Here is a 21,104-nt window from a genome sequence, read left to right as displayed (position 1 = left end):
AAGAGCATTACTGTCCAAAGCCACTGATCATCATGGATTCGTTCAGGTTCCACCAAAGGAATCAAGTGGAAGGTGAAAGCTTTCTCGGTTTGTGAAAACCTTTAAAAAGCTGGCACAACGTTGTCAGTTTGCTGAACCATTAGAGGACGCTTTTTGAGATCATCTGTTCTGTGAACTTCAGAACAAGATTATCCAAAGACGATTGCTCACTGAACATGCTTTGACTTTAAAGACAGAAGTAGAAATCACAGTGTTGATGGAACTGTCTGCGAAGGAGACTTCATAATTTGGTACAGGAATGAAGATCCACAAATTGGGAACTGCCCATAAGAAGTCAAAACAGCAACAAGCAAGTCACAGATGTGCCAAGATGGGCCATTTAGCAAGTGAATGCTGGAGCAAGGAGAGTCAGTGCAAGGACTTTTGTAAAATGGGTCACATTGCAAAAGCTTGTTGGACCAGACCAGCTTCCCTTCTGAAGAGTATTCAGAGGAAGAATTTGGATATCTTTAAGAAGACAAAGTTGCACTTTACAAATATAATCTACAACTCAGAAGAAAATAATTACAATTGTGAAGAAACCAGTGTCTAGAAGTATGAAGAGTACTAACTGAACATCTTATCTATATAGGGTGAATCACATAGATTCTAGGTGATTCCAAAGTTGTGGGTGGTACAGTGTTAACGTTGCTGCCTAACAGCACCAGAGACCTGGGTTCAATTTCCAGCTTGGCTCACTGTCTGCGGATTCTGTACCTTCTCCCCATGTCTGTGTGGGTTTCCTAAAGATGCTCTGATTTCCTCCCACAGTTTGAAAGATGTACAGGTTGGGTGCATTGGCCATGCTAAATTCTCTGCATTTGAACAGGCATTGGAGCATAGCGATGGGGGATTTTCACAGTAGCTTCATTGTAATGCCTACTTGTGACACTAATAAAGAAAGTTCAAACAAAACTTTAAAAACCTATTAGGATGGAGGTTGATATTGGTGCTGTTGTGTCTTTAATTCCTGAGACCACATCAACAAAACCTGAAGCATCTTCCTTTAAAACTTGCAGATGTGATTTTAAGAATGTGCACAGAAGAGATTGTGCCATGATAAAGTTAATCACAATCAACTTGGGGTTGAGCGGACAAACATAGAAAATAGGAGCAGGAGGAGGCCATTTGACTCTTAGAGCGTACTTTGCCATCCATTATGATTATGGCTGATCATCCAACTCAATACCCTCAACCGCCTACCCCCAATATCCTTTGATCCCCTTCACTCCAAGTGCTATATCCAACTGCTTCTTGAAAACATACAATATTTTGGCCTCAACTACTTCCTATGGTAGTAAATTCCACAGGCTGACCCCTCTGAGTGAAGAAATTTTTCCTCATCTCTGTCCTAAACGGTATCCTCAGTCTGTAACCCCTGCTTTTAACCCCCACCATCGGGAACATCCTCCATGCACCTATCCTGTTTAGTCCTACAAAAACCAAAGTACACCACAAGGACAGGCCCTTAGGCCCTCAAAGCCTGGGTTGATCAGGATGCCCTAACTAAAGAAAAAAACCTTCTGCTCTTACTCATTCACATCACTCTGTTCCCTACCTATTCATGTACCCATCCAATGCCTCTTAAATGTTGCTCATGTGCCTGTTTCCACCACCTACTCTGGCAGTGTGTTTCAGGCACCCACCACTCTCTCTGCATGAAATGCTTCCCTCGCACGTCAGTCTCAACCTTTTTCCCCCTCTCACCTTGAACTTGTGCCCCTTTACAACTGACACGTTCATCCTGGAAAAAAGCCCCTCACTGTCCATTCTGTCCAAGCCCTTCATAATTTTGTTGACCTCTATCAGGTCTTTCCTCAGCCTCTGTCTTTCCAGTGAAAACAATCCTACTTCATTCAACTTCTCCTCTTAGTCAACACTCTTGAGACCAGGCAACCTCCTGGTGAATCTTTTTTACACTCTCTCCAAACTCCCACATTCTTCTGGTAGTGTGGCAACTAGAACTGTGCACGTTACTCCAAATGTAGCCTACCCAATTTGATCACCTAAATTTGATCTTCCAAAATGCATCACCTTGCATTTGTCCAGATTAAATACTATCTGCCATAACCGTGCCCAAGTCTTCAATCTATCTGTATCATGTTGTATCCTCTGACAATCCCAGCACTATCAGTAACTCCACCAATCTCCAGATCTCTCAGATGAATCTCTGCATCCTCTTCACCCAGCTTACTCTCCCCACCCAGCTTTGTGCCATCTACAAATTTGGCAAAACCTATCTTTTGTTCCCTCATCTAAATCATTAATATATATAGTGAATAGCTGGGGTCCCAGCACTGATCCCTGAGCACTGCCTGCCATTTGGAAAAAAGATTCATTTATTCCTACTTCTTGTTTCCTGCCTGCTAATCGGTTTTCCATCTGTCTTCATATACTACTCTCAACCCCATGTCCTTTAATTTTACGGGCTAATGTCTTATGTGGGACCTTGTTGAAAGCTTTCTGAAAGTTTAAATAAATCACTGGCTCCCTCTCATCAAGTCTACCAGTTATATCCTCAAAGAGTTCCTATACATTAGTTGAGCATGATGTCCGTTTTGTAAATCCATGCTGACTGTCCAATTCTACCACTATTTTCAAGTGTCTTTGGGATGGACTCTAGAATTTTCCCCACTGCCAACATCAGGCTGACTGGTCTAATTCCCTATTTTCCCTTTTTAAATAGTGGGGTTACATTAACTACCCTCCAATCTGCAGGTCTACAGAATCTTAAAATATAACCACCAATGCATCCACTACAGTTAAGGCCACTTCCTTAAGTACTCTGGGATGTAAATTAACAGGCCCTGGGGACTTATCTGTCTTCAACTCTATCAATTTAGTAATACCATTTCTCTAATATAGATTTCCTTTAGTTTCTCCCTCTCGCTAAACCCTGTGTTCCCTAACATTTCTGATGTTATTTGCGTCCTCTTTTGTGAAAACAGATGCAACATACATATTTAGTTGGTCAGCCATTTTGTTGTTCCCATTATAAATTCCCCTGTTTCTGACATTGGTCTTCACCAATCTTTTTCTCTTCACATACTAGAAACTCTTACAGTCAGTATTTATGTTCCTGGCAAACTCTATTTTCCTCCTCTAATCAGTTGGCCCTCATTTTGCAGAATTCTAAATTACTCCCAAACCTCCAGATCTGTTGTTTTTTCTAGCCAATTTGTATGCCCCTTCCTTGGATCTAATGCCATCTCTAATTTCCCTTGTAAGCCATAGTTGGCTACCTTTCCCATTTCCCAAGTGCATTTCAAGAGATACTTGGTTCAGTGAAGGGAGTTGAAGTGAAAATAGTCAACCAAAATGTCTCAGAAGGAGAGCGGTGTTACATGGAATTCATTCCAAGGTTGAAGAATAATTAGTGTGACTTGTTAACACTGGTATGTTAGAGCAGGTTACAGTGAGTGCCTGGGCTACTCCCATCATGCCTGTGATAAAACCAGGAGGTTCAGTTAATATTTGTGGTGTTTTTGAAACGACCATAATTCCAGTGTTGTGTGCTGATCGATATCTGCTTCCCTTGATTGAAAATTTGTTTGTTGTGTTAACAGACAGAAATTCAGCAAGATTGTTCTTTCACAAGCATATTTACAGATGAATGTAGTCATTGAATCTCAATCAATGCTAACAATTGTAACTCATAAAAGGTCTTTTTTGTTGTAGTAGTTTGCCTTTTGGAATAACTTCTGCACAGCCCTACTCCAAAGATTGATGGTTCAGATTTAAAGTTGTCTCCCTGATGTACAGTGTTACCTAGATGATATTCTAATTATAGGGTTCAGTGAACAGGAGCACTTGAATAATTTGGAAGCAACATTGGAATGTCTTCACATGATCTGTATCAAGAAGGAAAAGTATGGCTTTTTCCAGATCTCTGTCCAGTATTTGGGTCACGTTACTGATAATAAAGATATACATAAAGCACCTAAAAAGATGGAAACTATTTTAGAAGTAACACATCTAACGAATGTGACATAATTGAGGTCCTTTCTAGGATCAGTTAATTATTATGGAAAATTTGTTTTCTTAATATGTTACGCAATGGTTTTGAGAATGAAGTTGTGTAAGAAACAATCATAGCACCAGACAACAGAATGTGAGAAAGCATTGAATGTCAAAGGCGCTTTGCAGAAATCTGAAGTATTGGTTCATTTTCATCCGAAGCTACCCTATGAAATCGGGGCAGTCGTTTCACATAATATGCCTTTGGGAGAAGAACGACCAATAGCATTTGCTTCGATTACTCTGACTAATGCTGAATCTAGCTATATTCAGCCAGGAAAAGAAGCATTGGCTACAATTTTTGGTGCACGATGTTTCATCATTATTGATATGGTTGTCATTTCATGTTATTGACTGATCATTGAGCTGTAACTATTTTTGGACCTTTTAAAGGCATACCTTCATTCGCTGCTCGCCGATTGCAAAGATGGTCAGTGATCTTATTCTCACAGTCCTATGATATAAAGGATAGTCAGTCAGAGTACTATGCTAAAATTTATGCATTCTAAAACTTATGCATTATCATGCTTACTTTTTATCTCTTAAGCAGATGTCACCAACTAGTTTTGCTAATCTGCTTTATTTTTCAAATGTTCAGAGATACCTCAGCACCTCACTTCATGTGCTGTTGCTTTACATGTGTATCTCTTCAGTTATATTGGCCAGAAGAAAGCTATGTGGATGGAAACTAGTGAAATGTAGCTATCTTGCTCATGGGCCACAATCAGAACCTTGATGGGCTGCAAGCAGGTTGCCCACCACTGGTCTAGATGGGTAGTGGTTGTGGTTTTGAAAGTCCCTGCCTAAGGAACTTTGAGTTCCTACAGTGCATCTTGTAAATGATGCAAACAACTGCCACTGTTCATCAGTGATGCAAGGATTGAATGTTTGTAGAAAGGGTAGCAATCAAGCGGGCTGCATGATATTGAGGTGCTTGAATGTTGTTGAGATGCACTCATCCAGGCAAGTGGAGAGTAATCCATCAGACTCCTGATTTGTCCCTTTATAGATGGTGGACAGGTTTTGGGGAGTCAGGAGTTGTAACCGCTGACCTTCTCTGATAGCCACAATATTTATATGGCTAGGTCCATTCAGTTTCTGGTCAAGGGTAACCCCCCCAGATTCTTGAAAAGAAGTTTGATCCAGAAAATAAAATGTCACTGTTTTGGACATTTGTTCAGAGCTGAAAAACTACAGAGATCTCTTCTGGAGGCTGAAATGGAAGTAACAGAGAGATTGGCCCAAACGTATTTGATGATGGATATCACAAATAATTGCAAGTAAGCTATGGCAGATCTGAAGATGACCTAAGACAGATGAACGTGGTATACCATGACAGCAGATCTCCTGGCAGAAATAGCTGCAAGCAGAAGATCACAATTAGATCATGCTTAAATTTGACAATTGAAACTGGCTGGTAATAATCTGATCTATAAATTGTTAGAGTTCCATTTCACTAAATCGGAACAGCTAACTGTGGAAAATAACCAGCTAAGGATCTCATTTGATGCTGTTAATTTGATTACAGATGTTTTGTGTAATTTCAACATTTGGTTCCAATTTCTCCATTGTTGTTTTCCCTTCCATGTTAAATATACAATCCATGTCAAGAGGGGGAATTGATGGTGAATTTTTGGTTTATTTTTCTTTTCGTTAATAAATCTATTCACCCACTTACTTCAGCACCTTGCAGCGGTGGAAGAACGGAAGATCAAATCACTTGTTGCCCTTTTGGTGGAGACTCAAATGAAGAAACTGGAGATAAAACTTCGTCACTTTGAGGAATTGGAAACCATTATGGACCGAGAGAGAGAAGCGGTAAGTTCTTTATTCGCAATATATTTGAGTAACAGTTCATAATAAGATTTAATCAGATAAACATTTGAGGCCAGAGAAAGGCCATTTGGATCAAATTGTTGTAACGTCTTCTCAGTCTATTTTTTGCTCTTTTCACCCACCAAAATCTTGATTCTCCTTGTCATTCCTACTAGTGTAACCTTCATCTTTGCTGCTTCAGGTCCTGGGGCACAGACCTAGCACTTCTCACATAGTTGCTTTATCCATCAATAACCAGATGTTGCTGAGTTACATCAAGGCCCATTCTTTGGGTAAAACCACCCATGTGACATTAGAACGTTCATGGTGTAAGAGGTTCTGAAGGAATTAGAACTCAGAGGGTGTCAAGAGAGCATAATTTATTGATAAATTTATAGGACGCACAGTTTTAACAGGCTCTTGCAAGCAAAGCACTATCTTCATACTCAAAAATGGTGTAACATTTCAAAGCAGCTAAACAACAGGCTTGACGGTGCTGATGTGAAGTTCCTACTTTCTCTGACTCACCTTTTCAGAATTTCTTAGAACATAACAAGTAGCAGGAATTGACCATTCAGCCTTTGAGCCTTCTCTGCTATTTCGATCATGGCTAAGCTTTTACCTGAACTCCACTCACAATATTCCCAAATCCCATAATTCCCTTATATATCTCTCTTTTTTCTACCTATTAGTTGAATAACTTGCCAGATCTGAATCAAGAGCTTCTCCCTTGTCTTGTTGTTTGCAACCTGGTTGTGGACAACCTATTCTAAGATTTATCTTGCTGGAAAAGTTTGTTGAGATACTTAACGGTCTTGGCTATTTCTTACCTATTTCTGGAATTTTAAGATCACACAACTTCTCTTCACTGTTGACATTTTCCTCAAATCCTCCTCCTCTTTTTCCTCTGCTTTTACTTGCTTAACAAATGCAAGGAGTTCATGGATTTTTTTTGGTCCCAATCTTATTGGCCAATCTGTTGAATCTCTCTGATCCGACTTCTGCCCACATGCTGAACTTCCCCCAAGGCACTCAAAATATCTTTGCTCCTGTATCACATCACTGCACCTGGCATGGTTTGCATCAATCTTGGAAAATACCATATGGGCCTAAAAAGGCACAAAAGCATTTGCAATCCTCCTGGCCCCTTTCCAATGGCGCAAATCAGATCATGCCCAGAAAGGACGCTAGGCTGATTAGCATGAGATTGACTGACTGGATTTCAATTTCATCAGTAATTTTGGCATGCAGTCGTGTATGGTACCCCCCTCCCTCCAAAATGTTCCCATCCTTTCAATGAGATGTCACACAAATGAATTAGTATCAATCCCTTAAAGTTCAGGTGCAGTAGTTGTGAGGGTGACCGAGGAGGTGAGTACCAAGCTCTGGGGTGCAAGAGGGTGAGTCAACCACTGACATGTACAGGGGGGTGGGGTACAGGGGCCTTCATGTGTGCAGGGATTGTGGGGGGGGGTGCTTGGGCTGAGGGGTCCTCAGGTTGGAAGTCGCCACTGGGTTGGGGTTCCTGTGGCGCGTATTCTCCCTGTCTCCTGGAAGAACCTTCAAGGTGTTCCCTATGGGGTTGAGCGCAAATCCCACTAATGTCACAGCAGTTACCCTGCCATTGGTCTGCTAGAAAAGCTGTGTATTTTAGTGCTTGCAACTTGCTAACAGTTGCAAGCACCAGGCCTGACAGCTGTTGTCCCAATCAAGGGAGCTTGGTAGGTGTTCACACTGCTCTGCACTTTCAATGAACCGTGCAGTGCTCCCTACAATGGGTATCCATCCCACGGAAGTCAGACATGTGCTTCTCCATTGTCTGAACTGTATGCCATTTTGCATCAGATGTCCAGGTGGATGAATGCAAGTTTACACTGCAAGAGTTCCCCAGTGAGGATCTTCACAGTCACCCTTATGTTCCACATGAGTGCCATAGTAATGAGCACAGTATGCCACATGCTGCAGCCAATGGCCTGTGGTATCAAAGGTCCATACCTTAGGGCAGGTGGGGAGTGGGGGCGGTGAGGGACAGCTCTGTGTCACAAACCAGCAACCGTGCGCCTGCACTGGGGAGATGCAGAAGGCATTGTGCTGCATATGCAAAAGGAGGGCACCCCCCACCTCCCCTGCAGCTGCCAAGATCTGGCAGTAATCATTGTTGCTGTGCTGTGGTGGCCAAAAGACATCGCTGCCCACAGCGAGGCCATGCCAGAACAGTAGAGGACACTCATGTCCTACAAGGAACTGATGATCACAGTTGCTGTCAAAGACTCTGCCTAAGCGTGGAGACAGTACAGCACCTGGGCCATGTCCTCACAAGCCTGACACTTCAATGGGCAAGGAGGACATCCATTCCTGGTAGCCATGAAGGTCACAGCAGCCCTGAGCTTCTATGTCACCTGGTTATTTCAGGGCTGGACTGGGACTTGTGTGGCAGTTCCCAGTTGTCAGCCTCCAGGTGCATTCGTGTGGTCATGGAAGTGTTGTAGACCTGGTCAGCCCACTGTATCCATTTTAACCTGGGACAGGCCCAACATGATGCCTAGACTGCAGGATTTGCCAATGTCAGCAGGATGCCTCAGTTGCAAGGGGATCATAGGCGCCACACACACCCTTGCGGGCCCGTGGTATCCTTAGCTTGTTGTATTGAAGATGCTCATTCTTATGCTTAATTCCTCATCCTTATTTCTGTGACTTCAAGCTCCAAATGCTGTTCATCGGATTCTTTCTGTTTCGCTTACACTGCCATTGGTCATTGTGCCTTCAGTTCCTTAGATCCCTTCTCTTTCCTTTTCTCTTAAAATCTCTGCTTCACCAGCCACACCTCCTTTAAGAGCCACCTTTGAAATCTACTCATTGACTAAATTAGTGGTTGCCTCTCCTAATATTGCTACCTTTTATAATTGTTTTTCAATTTTATTGATTACATCAGTGAAGCACTTTGGGATTTGTGCCTGTTAAAGGTGCTGCAAAAATACATCTGTTCAAAGTGCTTCAAACTTCACTGCAACATATGTGGCCAAGAATGGCTTGAACCAGCATTGAAATCATGAGTGACGTATATGGAACTCTGACTATTGTGGAAGTGCCATGTAAGTTAAGTGTTTGTAGGTGTGTATAATTTACTTAAATGGGACATTAATGTTTATTGAGTGGCCCCTACATGACTAGTTTAATCTTCAATCTTGTGTGTTCATGCAGATGTTGACTCCTGAGCTTGTAATTCTCTCATTAATCCAGGTGCCACAATCCAGATTGTATTTAGATATTAACATTTAAACAGTTGTGATAACAATATGCTGTTCCAATATCATTCAACTTTAGTCTGCTGTAATGGTGTTGTGAATTCATTTGAATTATGAAGGTTTCCCAGAAATGTTATTACAGTTTGTCATTCCAAACTTTAGCTGTACCTTGAGACCATTTTATGCTTTGTAGCACCATTTGTATAGTGCTGATACTGCAGCTCTGTCATTGCTCAAAGTGGGAACAACAATAACAGTGTTAATGTGGTCATAATTAATTCACCAAAAATCCTTAGACAGTACCTTCCAAATCCAGGACCACTTCCAACTAGAAGGACAAGAGCAGTAGATACAATGGGAACACCACTACCTGCAAGTTCCCCTTCAAGCCACTCACGATTCTGACTTGGAAATATATCGTTGTTCCTTCGCAGTTGCTGGGTCAAAATCCTGGAATTCCCTCCTTAGCGATAGTTTGGGTCAAAACACAGCATATGGACTGCAGTGATTCAAGAAGGCAGCTCACCACCATCACCTCCTCCAGGGTAACTAGGGATGGGCAATAAATGCTGGTCAGCCAGCAATATTCATGTCCTACAAATGAATAAAAAATTTTTATAGATATAACCAGGATAACATTCTCTCTTTTGAACCTGAACAGGAAGTGAATGCTAACTGGCTGAATATAATGAGAGGAGGAAAGTAAACAAAAGCTTTATATGTGGAATCCTAATGGAGAAGAATCTGTAGCCAATAAGATTTTTCATCTTTCAGCCATGTATTTTGATCTTAATTGAAAAATATCATCTTGGATCACAAATGAGAAAGTTATTTGGTTTTCATTTTTCTGAATATATTCTGTCAGTGCTCAAAGTGATGCAATATCTTTTGAAGAAGTAGGCCTTCCTAAATGTTGTTTATATTTTGGATAAAGGATTCCGAAAACCATGAAGTGAGTTGTCAATTTAATAGTGTGCAACGTATAAAGAGACTGCTGTATAATTAATTCAGCCTACTATTGTTCTAACTTATTAAGTAGGCAAGGCAGGGAAAGAGTGGTGACTGTTTATATTACAACACTTATTTAACACGGGCACTTGAAATATAATAGTTCTTGTTCTCCATTTGTGGCTGCCTGTTAACTGATGTGGTACATGCAATGTTGCACTTCGTAATACATTTACTTCATGGAGTCTTATTCCTTCTGTACATAGGCTAATTAGCATTGACAAATATATGTCCAAAACCTGTTTTAGTACTGTTTTGCTAATGTAATTAATATCAAAATGTTAACAACTAATACATTGGTCGGTCAAGAGGGCAAGTTGTACATGTTACTCTTTCTGTGGAAACCAATTTTACCCCATTCATATGTCAGGCATACTTTTGTAAGGGTGTGAAATCCACTTAAGTTATTGAGAGAATTTGCAAAACAGAAGATTGCAGATTTAGTTCAAAAACTGAACAGTCTTAATATTACTGACATGGCTGCGCATGTAAGTATTTGTGTGCAAGCTAAGTGCTGGTTACCCTCATTTGTGTTGTGGTTCAGAGGGTAGCCATCAGAAAAAGAACAGAGTAGGTGTTACATGGGCTGAAGAGCACGTTTGCCGACTTGTCTTGGGAAAATGTTGGTTTCCCTGGAATCATTATATTTCTGTTTTAAGTCTGATGTATTGCTAATGAAATAAACATGAATACTAGAGTAGAATTAGGCAAGCATAAAGGTTTTATTTCTGGAAAGTCAAGCGAATTTAGGATCCAGCTAGCTCACTGTCAAAAGGGTTGAGTTGAGTCACTTGATGGACTTCATAACAGAGATATGGAATGTGAATGTAAATGCAAGAAGGTACTCCAGCAGTTGTTTCAAGTGCCAGATGATTGTATTCAGTTTTGAGCACAAACTTCGAAAGGAAAATTTCAGTGCCTCGGGTATAATATTGGGAGATGAGATTAATCATATCCTGAGTGAGCCATATAAAATTATGAAGTTGCTTAGATGAAGACTGGCTTTTCCTGATGTGGGAACTCAAAATTTTGCACAATCCTTTTGATACCCCTCCAACTTCATTGCTCTGATTTTGCCATTTTTAACACAATAAGAAATCTCACAACACCAGGTTAAAGTCCAACAGGTTTATTTGGTAACAAATGCCACTAGCTTTCAGAGTGCTGGTCTTCCGTCAGATGAGTGGGGAGTTCTGATCACAAACAGTGCATATAAAGGCACACACTCAGTTTACAGAATACTGATTAGAATGTGAGTCTTTACAGCTAGTCGTCTTAAAGGTGCAGCCAATGTGAGTGAGATAGCATTAAGCATAGGTTAAAGAGATGTGTATGGTCTCAGACAAGACAGTAAGTGAGATGTTGCAAGCCCAGATAAGTCATGGGGGTTACAAATAGTGTGACATGAATCCAAAATCCCGGTTGAGGCCATCCTCGTGTGCAGAACTTGGCTATCGGTCTCTGCTCAGCGACTGTCCACATCATTTTTTGGCATTTTATGCAGACCTTGAGTACTACCATTAGTTGTGCCTTCAGTTGCTTGGACCCCATGCTATAGAATTCTTTGAATTCCTCCATTTCCCCCTATGTCTCTTTTTCTCTCCCTCTCCCCTTTGAAGCTATCCCTTAAAGTGAATGTCTTTGACCTAGCACTTGATTATCCCTTTCTAATATCACTCCTTTGATATTTTTCCATGCAGCTCTAAAGCACCTTAAGGCTTTTTATCCTTTATATCACATACTACGTGAATGTAGATTATATCATCATTCTATCCTCGCCAAAGAATGTAACTTTAAATTCAAACCAAGCCACAAAAATCTTTGTCAGTGGAGCAAAGAGAAACCGTTTCCAGTGGTAACCAGAAGACGTAGAATTTTTGATTTGGAGAAAAAACCAAAGCCAATATAACGAAACACTTCGTGCTACAGAATGCAATGCCTAGAAGGGTGCTGGAAGCAGATACGATTATAACTTCCAAAAGGAAGTGAATAAATACTTTAAGGAAAGAAATTGACAAGACTGTGGGGAAGGTCAAAGAATTAGGACCAGCTGAATAGTTCTACCAAAGAAGTGGCGTAGCCACAGAGGGCCAAATGGTCTCTTTCGATGATTATTCTACAAAATACTGTCCCAGCATACCATGACTGGACCTATGGTTGAGCTATTAGAGAATTAACTTGATACTTTTTGGAAAGAAAGTAATGTGGAGAATGGCTTTGAAATTGAAAAAAGTCTAGAGCTGCCAGCTTTTGAGCCAACAAAATGTAGCAGGCTAGATTGAGTGAATGGCCTCTTAGCCAAAACACACATATGAACAGGATTAAATACTTCATTTGACAATTCCAGATCTCCCATTGTGTTCTTCCTGTGACGTACAGGGATTGAAAGCAAGACATATGGGATTTTGTATGGTGTTGTAATAACTCTGTGATGGTACATCTGTAATACAATTTGGAATTTTTGCCAATAGGTAGAATAAAGTGATTTGCACAACGCTGTGCTTGGGTAATAAAAGGAATCAGAGATTTTTTAAAAAAAACTAGATGACTATCTGATTGTAAACGATCACATGCTGGCACATGCAGCGGTAGAACCGGAACGATATTTTTAAAAATCTGTCAATTAAGTTGAAGACAGAAAGAATTGTATAAACTCTTGCAGTTAAACTATAGCCCTTGATATACGTGCAACTCCGTGATGAATTGGTTGAAGACCAATTCTAAATTTCAATTCCCAATATGTGCTGTCCTGTTGATTTTAGTTTTGGCCATAATACTTGGTTGGGGTTGAATAACCTACCATCACAGTCCAGATTTACACCAAGGTAGATCACTTTATTTGACAGTCCTGACATTTCAGACGGACACTACAGCAAGGGTTTCAGTCTTTGAAGGCAGAACATTAGTTTAAACGCTTGTATATTGGCAGTGTCCATGTGTGTTGACCTTGCACTATATTTCAGCTGGAACAGCAGAGACAGCAGCTGCTCACCGAACGGCAGGCCTTCCACATGGAACAGTTGAAATATGCTGAAATGAGAGCCCGACAGCAGCTGGAGCAGCAACATCAGCAGCAGCAGCAGCAACAACAGCAGCATTCGCAAAACACCCCATCCACCCCTGTTATTCAGCAGCTGGGTTCTATGGGAATGATACAACAAGGTCCAACCCCACCACCACCTTATCCAATGATGCACCATCAGATGCAGCAACAACTAGGTCAGTACAGTTTTTACAGTGATTAAATCATATCCTTATTTTCAACAATATCAGAAGAATAATGGAACAAACAGATTTTGTGTCCAGTTAATGATTGTTAGCTCAGTTAATCATCATGACAAATTTCATTACCCCTTTGATACATCTTGTGATGTGCTAATGGGAGGGGGTGGGGGTGTTATGATAGACATACTTGCACAATACAGGTTTTGTTAATAACTGATACCTTGACTGTGTTTTAAGAGTAATTGATTAGGGGAAGAGAACATTTTGAAGCATAACAGTTGTGCAGGTTGTCAGTATAATTTGAAAGCATCATAAGCACATAGTGATATAAAATGCCATTGTAATGACAGATTTTCCTGCATCAGCAATTTTGCACTTTAATGTGTAAAATTGAGAACTTTAACAATAAGCGATGCTAGTAATAATTTGTTCCACTCTTCTGCATCTTGTGTGTCTTGTCAATGGAACTGACATGTTGAGTGGACGACAAGCCTTCTGACCAACAATGCCCACTGCTTATAGGATTCAACATATAGAACAATAATTTTCTTGGAGTGGCAATCAGCATTGGATTGCCAAATTTCTTCCATGCCTGACTCACCCAACTTCTAACTCAATCTGGACAAGATCCAGGCAGCGCATTTGTCTCTCGAGGCCTAGTGTCACAGCTCAGCAGAGACAAATTGAAGGAGGGTGGATGGGGAAATGGCCCTAGAAATAGTGGACCCCACTGAGTCGTAGCTGATATGCCAAATTTCTTTAGTCTTCTGACAAAGTAGAAGCATTGGTGAGCTTTCTTAACTGCAGTGTCAGCATGGAGGACAGGTTGTTGGTGAACTGGGTACCTAAAAACTTTAAGCTTTCGACCATTTCTACTTCGTCCCTGTTGATGTTGACAACTATACCTTTAAGTGATATAGTTGTCTGCATCAACAGGGACAAAGTAGAAATGGTCGAAAGCTTAAAAGTTTTTAGTTGAGAATTAGCCACGTTGGTATGAGCCTGAAATTGTATACAGGTTGTTTGAGGAAAAAAACGTCCCAGGGTCTCTTTATGCAAGAGTGTTTCTGATGTCTTTAAATTGGATTCACATTCTCAAACCACCCTAGAAGGATTTGGTTTTTGCGGTTTTTTTTTAGACCGTTAGATTTCTGGTTCAGAACATGAACTATGCTGGAGCCAATGCATGACCCTATCCTTCAATGTTATACAGCATTTTAGTGGTTATGGTTTGAAGGTGACAAGTGTTATTGACATGCAGGTTTAAAGGCACCAGCAATTCATTGCCTGGTTACGTGAGTATCTTTTCGGACATGCCCTTAAACCTGGAGAGGACACCACCTCACCAGCCTGGGATACTTACAGGATGCCAGCATGTGTACTGTAGATAAGCTCAGTTAGTGGTTAAATAGATGCAGTTTCTGGTGGGTGAGCAGTCTGTATTACTTTTTTTTGTTTTTTTTGTGCCCCTACTTTCCTCTCATGATAGTACATCAGGAGAAGATTGTGATTAAAATTTCACCTGGGCAACTGTGATGGCAAATGTTGTGGCTCAACCAAAGCAGCGTATGGAACATTCAAGATCAAGCAGTAAAGACTGCAGAATTACTTGGCACTGCAAAAACAAGCATGTTCTTGAGGCCCATTACGTACAGAATCCATGCTTTATTTGCATGACCAATCAAATGAAGACTCAATGTCACCAATTTAGGTAATTGATAATCTTTCAAAAAACTAACATTAAGCTAATACATTTCTTGCATCAACACCTCAAACTGTTCCTCCCACTTCCACTAGTAGTTTATAGCCATGGCTAGGGCTGTTCATTTGGAAAATTACAGTTGCACTGAGTGGTGTGATTTCACAAACACCATTTCTCTTGATTGAAATACTGGTAGTACGTTTTTGCTTAACGTTTGCTTAATTTAATAAGACTGAAAACAAAAAAGAACCTGCATTGGTGAATCTCAATCCAAACACAACGCTCTAGCCAGTTTAATCATTTAATTTTCATGAGGGAAAGATTTGTTTATGCTTGTGTTGCAGCGCTAGCTGTCATATGGGCATCTGCTTTGAGCCACTCAAGTTCTTGTCATAGTATTCCATGGTTTATATGTTGGAAGTTCCAGAATTTTGCCATCTGAATGGTGAACGATCGAAGTCCTGGAACACTCTGTTTGAAGCAATTGTGGGAGCAACATCACAAGGACCACTGAAGTATGGAAGATTCATTATCACAGTTTCAGGACACCTGCCAGCACTCTGCATATCCAGAGAGTATTGTTCTTTATAATGATCCACCTTTAGACTGTAAATTTCCAAGAAAGTTGTATGATCACTTTCTAGATAAATACTGCCGTGCCCTAAATAACATGCCACTTGGTGCTCCATCAACTGTATCTAAGATCTTCAGTCTTATTTCTGCCCAACAGCAATCATGATGTTTGAAAAGATCAGTGGCTTCTCAATTATGTTTTTCTTGAACAAGCAAAAAACAGTGAAATTAGCTCTGCTGCTTGCTAAGTAATCAACAGAAGCCATTTTGATCTTGTTTGAACATTCTAGTTTCTCTTCACAGTTGATACATTTTCCAAGTGTTGCCATACAAAATTAGCTATAGTTAAATGCTTAGAATTTGAAATGGTTATTCTTGTCATTGTGTAGAGCTTCTCAGACTGTTACCCTCCAGGGTGATGCTTATTTGGGGAAGTTATTTTTCCTTGCTAAGCTGATGATGAATTGATAAAATGAAAGAGAAAAAGGGAGGGTTGAAGTATTGTGAGAAGCTTCCATCAGAGCTTGTTTTGTGTTTCTCTTTCTTATTATTGCCTGAAATGTGTTGTTCACTGAAGCAGTCATTATTTTATGTTCTTAGCATTTGTCTGTGAGATTGCCTGTCCCTTTACAAGGAATTGAGTAAGGTCTTCTATCCTGCAGGAAAAATTTGCTTTGAAACCTTGTGTATCAGTTGTTTTTAAAATGTAAGTTAAGCATTTCAGCACCAGGGAATAGAGTAGTTCCATCGGTTGAAAGCAGAGTGGTTATAGATTAGTAATAGTCCAGTTGGTTACACTTTAACTTCTGCTTTTTAACAGCACCTCTCATGCAGCAATGTTGCATTTTAATTTCCCATACCAGTCATTCTTGTATGTGACCATTTCAATTTGAAATTGATAGGTTAGTGATTAGTGTTGACTTTGCGAATGGCATTTCATCCTTTGGAATCTGCGTGAAAGTATCTCCTTGCTAAAGTTGCCTCATGATTACTTAGTACAGATTTTTCTCTAGTTTTTGCCTTCTCCTTGGAAATTACCTGTTTGTGGGAGGCGTTTTAATCATGAGCTTGCTCACTATTTTCATATTTGTAAGTATTTCTGCTGGCAGCTTTGTGGAATTGAAGAGAGTGAGTCCTAAGGCTTATTTGTATAATGCCACATCATGCTAATTAAATGTAGCGATCTAAGACGTTTTGAGGATATTGGTGTTTTATAAACATAGATTTTCTTTTTCTCGTTATTCTGCTGGCTTCAGAAAAGATCGAGGAACATTCAGTAATTCCGTAAGCTCTTCAAGGATTGAGTCACAAGTGCTGCATCACTTCATATTACTCTGCCTCTCTTGGCTTTACATTTGAAATTTTGGTGAGGCATCTGAAATATGAATTCTGTTCTGAATAATTGTAACTAGCCAATTTTTCCACCCTACACCCTTGTGTTTTCGCTCCCTCTTAAATGAAGACGAACCTCTTTCAGAAACCTAAGTATTTTGTAAGCATCATTATGGTATAGTGCTGAAGTTGCAATTAAACTTGAAATTAAAACATTTAGTTTGTCTGCTGGCATCAGAATAGACAACACAGAAAACTGCCCAATTGTTCATTAACGGATCCAGCCTGTAAGGCTTACAAGGGACTGCATTAACTAGCTGACCCTTTAAGCTGTATGAATGGCCTGGGAAGTGACCCAGTTTTCAAAAAACAATTGTTAAGAGGTGAAAAACACACTGATTGAAGATTTGCTTATGATCATCACTTGATAATTAGGAATGAACAATTTGGGTGTCCTTGGCAGTGTTAGAATCATAGAATCACTACAGTGCAGAAGGAGGCCATTTAGCTCATTGAGCACACTGACTAGTCCCATGCAGCTCTATCCCTAAACCCATGTGTTTAGGTTGACACTAAGGGGCAATTTAGCATGGATAATCCATCTAACCTGCGCATTTTTGCTTGCATCTTGAGGCTAGATACAAAAATGTCAATCAATGAGGATTATATTAAATCCTACAATGCAGAAAGAGGTCATTCAACCCATTGAGTCTACACTGACCACAATCCCATCCAGGCCCTATTCCCATAACTCTATGCATTTATCCTAGCTAGTCCCCCTGACTAAGAGGCAATTTAGCATGGCCAAGCCACCTAATCCGCACATCTTTGGACTGTGGGAGGAAACTGGGGCACCCAGAGGAAACCGACGCAACATGAGGAGAATGTGCAGATTTCTCACACAGTGACCCAAGCCAGTCTCTGGCGCTGTGAGGCAGCAGTGCTAATTATTGTGCCATCCATATTACTTCTATCTCTCCAGTATGTTGAGCCTGCTGTTGAGATCTTTGTTCAGTACATGAAGTAGAGATGAAAGGATGGGACACTATTTGAAATGTGGAGATGCTGGCGTTGGCATTGCATTAATGTAAGTAACTAATAAATAAGTATAGTCTAAGTACTACATCAAATGGAGCATTCACATTTTCCTCTGCCAGGCCAGGCATATTTCCCAAACGCACTCTCACTCCACCAATTACAATTTCTGTAAAGCCCAGATGTATCGCATTGGTGGAGTGTGTGTATTTGGGAAATATGCCTGGCCTGGCAGAGGAAAATGTGAATGCTCCATTTGATGTAGTACTTAGACTATACTTATTTATTACTTACTTAAATTACTGCAATGCTTTTAACGAAGGTGTGTTGAAAGACATTGCGGAAATGAGGCGAAGTGAAGAGATTATGAGGCTGACCAAGAATGAGGTCAAATTGATGGCTTTTCAGAAGAATCTGGAACACACAACTTGGCTTCATATGGTGGGATGATAAAACATTGCAGATGCTGGAAATTGAAATAAAAACAGAAAATTCTGGAAATACTCAGGTCAGATAGCATCTGTGGCAAGAAACAAGAAATAATGTTTCAGGCCGTGGAGACCCTTCACAATAGAAGAACAGATAAAGAATGGCAGTAGTCAGAGGTATGGGAAGTTTGGTAGTGGGAAGATGTCGAGCTGGAAAAGGTGGTCATGCATAATTAATAATTTTAGAAAGTTGATGGATTGGGAGCCAGTGAGAGTGTGGGGTTGAGTTGCTGGGTGATCATATGATTGATAGGATACAGAGTTTATAATGGAGGGGATATGGGTTGGGAATTCCAATCTCAAGTTTAGTAGGGTGCTGAGCTTGTGAATAATTTGGTTGAGGTATAATGCAGTTGACTAGAAGAAAGGAGACTAGAGTTTGTCATGGCAGCTGAAGTAAGTTGTTTAATTTTACTCGCTGTCTTTCTCAAAGTTGAGACTCATTCAATACTATATTGAAACAACAATCTGACAGCACAGAAGAACCTGGAGTTCTGGTGCAGATCAGTTGAAATCTATTTAATTGGATAAGCAGGCTCAAGGGTAAAGCCAGTATCACTCATTTATGTTAGCTAGCAGATGAGTCAAGATGGATGGACAGATATTTTGTTGGAATAAGGTTAAGGGAGAAAAGGGTGATAAGAGTTCAGAGGGTGGGATTTTGATGAACGAACCAAAGCAGAGTCATATTGAACATGAAATGATAACAGTTTCTCTTTCCACAGATCCTGCCAGACTTTCTGGGTTTTTCCAACACTGTTTTTATTTCAGATCTCCTCCAGCATCTGGAGTATTTTCTACACAGGCAAAATTGGAGATACTGCCAGCAAGCTGCAGCACATATCAGCTAAGCGACTCAATTGAATTGTATGCAAAGGATGACACTGGATGTCATCACCTAGCTGCAAGACTTTGTGTGCTTAATTGGTTTAATGCGCAACTGCATTAAACAATACTGTTTTACCTTTCTTCAAATTAGCTTTCCAATTAGGTCTACCTACAGGTGTTTTTGACCTTTTTTAAGAAAGGTGTTCATGCTGTTGTTTTATCTCCTCTGTTGTCCTTAATCTTGATACCGTTTATGTTTTTATTTTCCACTTGGAGTTGAGTTCTGCCGAGGGAATGACATCAAGTGACATCTTAATTGAATCAATTAAATCCACCCATAATAAGGTGGTGTTCTCAGTTTGTATGCACTGCTGTCTTTCATTAATGATATGAAGCTTGCATTGGAATAGGATAGTATGATGGTAATTTCTATGAATCCAATTATCATCTTTCTGACTGAAGTAATTGACTCCTTATTTGGGAAACAAATTGACTCTTATGGCATCAATACCATCTGAGAAAGAGAATCTTAATATCAGTCTCCTACCAACTGAATATGGAATGCTGACATGAAAGATCTCCTCATTGGACTCTGACTTTGAAATTCTGGAACCCGTGAACCAATATTCAATTTCTTTTTGTGATTCCTGTATTGTAAACCTCCTTTCCTGTATTCCTCTCTTTTATTGTTTGAATGTGGAGTGGGAAGTTGAGCACATTCCTGTTCATGGTTTTTGAATGTTCACAATAAACTACCCTGAGTTAATCCTAACTTGAACTTGCTGTGGGATATTAGTAAAATCAGATCACTTTAAAATTGAGGGGTTGGGGAAATGAGCCACCACTTACTTGTTTAAAAAAAAACCTAACTCCTTCAGAACACCTGTTTGTGACAGGTGGTAAGAGGAAAACAGTGCTATTTGAATTGGTCGTCTCCTATTCATGACAACAGACTGCCCTCTGACAATATCATCAAAGTTTCTTGTCTCCACCAGTTAAGATCAATTGTCTTCTCGTCTGTGGAGTTTCAGCTGGCAGCAATGGATTGTAGTCAGGAGTGGGAATTTAGGCTTTTGTGTGTTGTTCCCAAATTTTGTACTAGCTATACTGCCTACATGTCTGAGAGCTATCTCTGCAGACCAAAGAATCTTTTCAGAGAGACTTCTTTAAAATTTCTGCTTGCTGTGCAATTTCAATATTAATTATTTAATATATGCTGATTGTTTCATTTTTTTGAGCTTTTGTTGTCCCTCAGTGAGTTGTCCTTCAGTGACCATAACCTATTTTTTCAAGGATTTGTGGAGTGGCCACAAATGATGAATCCAAAATGATAGATCCTCAATCCTGAAATTAAACCCCCATGTCCAGCAGAAGCCATTTTTGCTGGTAGGGAGACTGGGGAGGTAGGGTGGGATGCTAACCCCACATGTGAAACCTGAACACAGCAGGGACCTTAGAATTTTGTGCTGAGTTCAAACAGACCCCGTTTTCACTGGAGCAAGGACCTTATCCCACAATGAGTTACAAATTTGTAGAGTTAACGTAAATGCTCTTAGAGGGTAGATATGGTATATAGAACTGTCCAGCTATTAAGTTGTTTAAATACCCACTGTCTTTAAAAATTATGGGGAAAAATGCCATCTGTGTTGGAGTTGAAAACAGTTTGTTCTTACAGTTTCAGTAGCAATTGACATTGGCCTAAATCTGTTCAATGCAGTGCTATTAATATTTAACTACTTTCCACAACCTATCATTATCACTGTAGAGGGGCTGTAAATTCAGTTTGTTTGACAGCTC

At 40.2% G+C, this 21,104-nt stretch overlaps 1 protein-coding gene across 1 annotated transcript in view; it reads left to right on the top strand.

Annotated features, from left to right (window-relative positions):
• Positions 1-21,104, top strand: part of LOC145346764 (SWI/SNF complex subunit SMARCC1-like) — a 174,649-nt gene that overhangs the window by 137,651 nt on the left and 15,894 nt on the right. The window contains exons 25-26 of the mRNA XM_080194463.1: positions 5,740-5,874; positions 13,088-13,343. Of these exons, the coding sequence (XP_080050589.1) occupies positions 5,740-5,874; positions 13,088-13,343 (391 nt within the window). The remainder of the gene's footprint in view (positions 1-5,739; positions 5,875-13,087; positions 13,344-21,104) is intronic.

Source organism: Carcharhinus amblyrhynchos, chromosome 8, assembly GCF_965287045.1.
Source record: "Carcharhinus amblyrhynchos chromosome 8, sCarAmb.v2.hapA, whole genome shotgun sequence".
Lineage (NCBI taxonomy): Eukaryota > Metazoa > Chordata > Chondrichthyes > Carcharhiniformes > Carcharhinidae > Carcharhinus > Carcharhinus amblyrhynchos.
This window is presented reverse-complemented; position numbering and strand designations above follow the sequence as displayed.